Source organism: Ostrinia nubilalis, chromosome 9 (genome assembly GCF_963855985.1).
Source record: "Ostrinia nubilalis chromosome 9, ilOstNubi1.1, whole genome shotgun sequence".
Classification (NCBI taxonomy): Eukaryota; Metazoa; Arthropoda; class Insecta; order Lepidoptera; family Crambidae; genus Ostrinia; species Ostrinia nubilalis.
The window spans coordinates 8,700,861-8,704,811 of record NC_087096.1 but is presented as its reverse complement, the minus strand read 5'-3'; the positions used below and the strand labels follow the sequence as shown (position 1 = coordinate 8,704,811).

Here is a 3,951-nt window from a genome sequence, read left to right as displayed (position 1 = left end):
GTCGTATAGTCAAACCCTGCCATAGAGGACTACATGGCTGACTTTAGTAGGAAATTAATGTGCGTGCAATCGCGTTTAATATTGAATGAATTTACGGGCACATCAGAGCCATCATACCTGCGTCATAAGCAAGCTTGTAGTGTATTATTCAGAATTCACTGGGTCTCAGCAGGGCAGCAAATTAGGTTGTTACGTATACATTCAACTGTGATTTGTGGATCGGTCAAGTGGCATAGTTAATCAATCTAGGATCGTTAATTGGCTTTGTTAGTGATTCTACATACCTACAATACAGTTTAGTACTGAATTTTTTGAACCATTATTATAGCTTACTACTTCAGTAAACTATTTTCATAGACATACAGATATTATTTTTAATGGACTGTCAATGTATGTTTGACTTTTAAGTTGGTCATGGACGTGTCATGAATAACAGAAAGAACTAAAAATAAACTAATTTATATGAATAAAACATAGGAATAAAACTAGAAAAACATAAAATGCATCACGTAATGGCGTGCTACGGCAAAAAATCGACATTGAACGTCAGCGGCAGAGTCAACAACTCTAGATTGGACAGTAAACGTGTCAATTTCTGTACAGACTTCGACAAATCTATCGTAATTAATAGCTTCGTAAGACGAGGGTGGAAGCAAGTAAGTCCTAGCGAAGATTGGAACATATATTGGGCCAATACATTGAACTGTCGAAATATATTTAACTTAGACAGTGGGTGCCGGCTCAGCGACCACCAATTGATAAATCACTTTCCCAACCACTACGAGTTGGTTCGCAAAGATTTGCTTGTGAAGAATATTAAACGGTACAGAAAAGATTTGGAAAAGGACTGTAACCCGCTTGCTAGTAAAACTGAATTCAAGCTTGCAAATGGACAAGCAGTCAACCGATACACGTACCTCGATTTCATCCCTGTGACATTTGTTTTACCCTCAGACTACAACATGTTTGTCGAGGAATTCCGAAGATGTCCCCAAAGCACGTGGATTTTGAAACCGTGTGGAAAATCCCAGGGCGCCGGCATTTTCCTCATAAACAAACTGTCGAAACTCAAGAAATGGTCGCGCGAATCGAAAAAATATTTGCAGCATCAACTCACCAGCAGGGACACGTATGTTATATCACGCTACATAGATAATCCCCTTTTGATCGGAGGAAAGAAATTCGATTTGAGGATTTACGTTCTTGTTACTTCTTTCCGACCTTTAAAGGCTTATATGTTTCGGAACGGATTTTGCAGATTTTGCACAATGAAGTACGATACAAGTGTCACTGAGCTCGACAATATGTACGTTCACCTAACGAATGTGAGCGTGCAAAAACACGGAGGGGATTACAACAGCCTACACGGGGGGAAGCTGGGTATAAATAATTTAAAGCTCTATTTGGAAGGGACGCGGGGGAGGCAAGTCACCGACCGGTTATTTGAGGAGATACAGTGGCTGATAGTCCATTCATTGAAGGCCGTGGCCTCTGTGATGTCGAACGACCGTCATTGTTTTGAGTGCTACGGGTACGACATAATCATTGATGACAATCTGAAACCGTGGCTTATAGAGGTGAATGCCTCTCCCTCGATGACGGCGACGACAGTCAACGATAGGATTCTGAAATATAAGCTCATTGACAATCTTTTGTCAGTCGTATTACCGCCGGATGGGATTCCAGACGCTCGTTGGAATAAAACGCCCACTCCGGAGGCTTTGGGAGATTTCAAAATACTCATCGACGAAGATTCCATGTACAAAGGGGATTTGGAGCTTTTACAACGTGAAAGTAAAATATGTAACAAGTTTAAAAAACCGCAAAATACCTATAATTAGATTTAGAAACGTTTTGTTTGTTAAATAAACGTAATTGTTTTAAAGATTGTATTATTTAGTAATTAGTAAGTTCAACCTAATTACCTAATTAATTACTACAAGAATGTTAAAAAATAAATAATATGTCAAGTAGACACCTCTCTCCCCTTCCACTTTGAAAATTGAACTTAGGTGCCCAAAATATAAGTCACTCGTATTCTGCAGTTGTAGGTAATCTTAGCCTAAACTAAATAAATATGTACTTAAGTGTCAAAATTAATTTATTAAAAAATTACAAATAAAAAAAAATAAAAACTATTGTCTAAAGCGGTGGAATTTATTGTACCGGGAATTAGCATCTTCTCTTTCTATCAGCTCTTCATCAATTAACAGGTCAAAGTCACCAAGTGATTCAGCTGTTGGTATCTTATTCCACCTCGCATCAGGAATGCCATCTGGTGGTACAACGACCGACACAATATTATCAATTAGCTTATACTTCAAAATCCGGTCATTATGTGTAGTGGATTGCAGAGAAGGCGACGCATTCACTTCAACCAACCATGGCTTCAAATTGTTGTCAATTATGATATCATAGCCGTAACACTCGAAACAATGTCTATCATTAGCCATTACAGGCGCCACAGCCTTCAGAGAGTGCACAATAAGCCACTGCATTTCAGTGAACAATTTCTCTGTAACCGACCTGCCCCGAGTTCCCTCCAAATACAAACGGAAATTCTGAATACTCATTTTCCCACCGTGCAAGCTGTTGTAGTCTCCGCCATGCTTCTGAACACTCACATTAGTCAAATGAACATACATATTATCCAACTCTGTAACGCTTGTATCATATTTCACAGTGCAAAACCGACAAAATCCATGCTGGAATAAATACGCTTTCAGCGGGCGGAACGACGTTACCAACACGTACAGACGTAGATCAAATTTTTTGCCGCCGATCAAGAGAGGGTTGTCAATGTAACGCGATATTACATAACACTCCTTGCTGCTAAGTTGCGGGTGGAGCGGAGTTTTTGCTTCTCGCGACCACTTCTTTAGTTTCGAGAGTTTATTTATTAGGAATATCCCCGCCCCTTGCGATTTTCCACACGGTTTCATAATCCACGTACTTTGCGGAGATTTTCTGTATTCCTCAACGAACATGTTGTAATCGGCGGGTAGCACATAAGTGACTGGAATGAAATCTAAGTGGATGTAACGTGTCACAATTTGCCCGTTAGGTAACGGGACCTCCACTTTCTCAGCGAGAGGATTGCCTTCTCTCTCCAATTCTTTACGGTATCGCTTGATATTTTTCACCAATAAATCTTTGCGGGACAGCTCGTAGTGGTTAGGAAAGTGATTTATCATTTGGTTGTCGTTCATCCTATATCCGCTTTCGATACTGAAAATGTTCCGGCAATTCGTTGTGAAGGACCAGTAAAAATTCCATTCGTCTTCAGGGCCGACTTGCGTCCAGCCACGTCTTTCGAAGTTGGTCATAATCACGGACTTTTCCAAGTCGGTGCAGTACGTGACTCTCCCTTTTTCCATATTCGAGGTCGAAACTTTGCCGTGAATGATTGCTGTGCCTTTTTTAATTTCCTGATTCATTTCCACGTGTTTTAATTGTAAAATTAAAATAAAAACATTATCAACAAAAATTGTAAATAACCAAAATTAAATTTGAGTTGTTGACAGGTGCACTGTCATTTTTTCATGGCATTTTTAATTTTAATTTTCTTATGACTTTTTCGAAATTATGGGACAAAATCATGGAGGCTGTATCTGTATGTATACTAATTGCTCTGCTTCTACACTCCAGTGCACTCCCGACACTCCCATACTTTTTTTGTATCTTACAGTGTTATTATTATCAATGCAACTCTAGTTTTATTTCATACAATATATCGGCGTAACCATTCAAATTTGGTATTCGTTTGCGCACACACTCTTTTAAGGCGATTAGTGTCCTCAATCCGCGTCAAATGGGCATTTTGTAAAGCCTACTCCTCTATTACTGCTGGACAGAATTAGTTGTAAAAAATATATCTTATACAACAGTTCAAGGACTACATTTGTGACGTTTGAATTTTCGCTACGTCTCTTTGTTTTGGATTAAAAAAAT

General features: G+C 39.1%; 2 protein-coding genes across 2 annotated transcripts; one reads left to right on the top strand and one right to left on the bottom strand.

Annotated features, from left to right (window-relative positions):
* Positions 1–418: 418 nt before the first annotated feature.
* Positions 419–1,885, top strand: LOC135074981 (polyglutamylase complex subunit TTLL1-like). Its single transcript, XM_063969353.1, has one exon. It carries the CDS (start codon positions 501–503, stop codon positions 1,839–1,841), a length of 1,341 nt encoding a protein of 446 aa, XP_063825423.1. The 5' UTR covers positions 419–500; the 3' UTR covers positions 1,842–1,885.
* Positions 1,886–2,010: 125 nt separating this feature from the next.
* LOC135074982 (polyglutamylase complex subunit TTLL1-like) lies at positions 2,011–3,531 on the bottom strand. The gene has a single exon (XM_063969354.1). The coding sequence runs from the start codon at positions 3,435–3,437 to the stop codon at positions 2,136–2,138; it is 1,302 nt and encodes a 433-aa protein (XP_063825424.1). The 5' UTR covers positions 3,438–3,531; the 3' UTR covers positions 2,011–2,135.
* Positions 3,532–3,951: the final 420 nt, after the last annotated feature.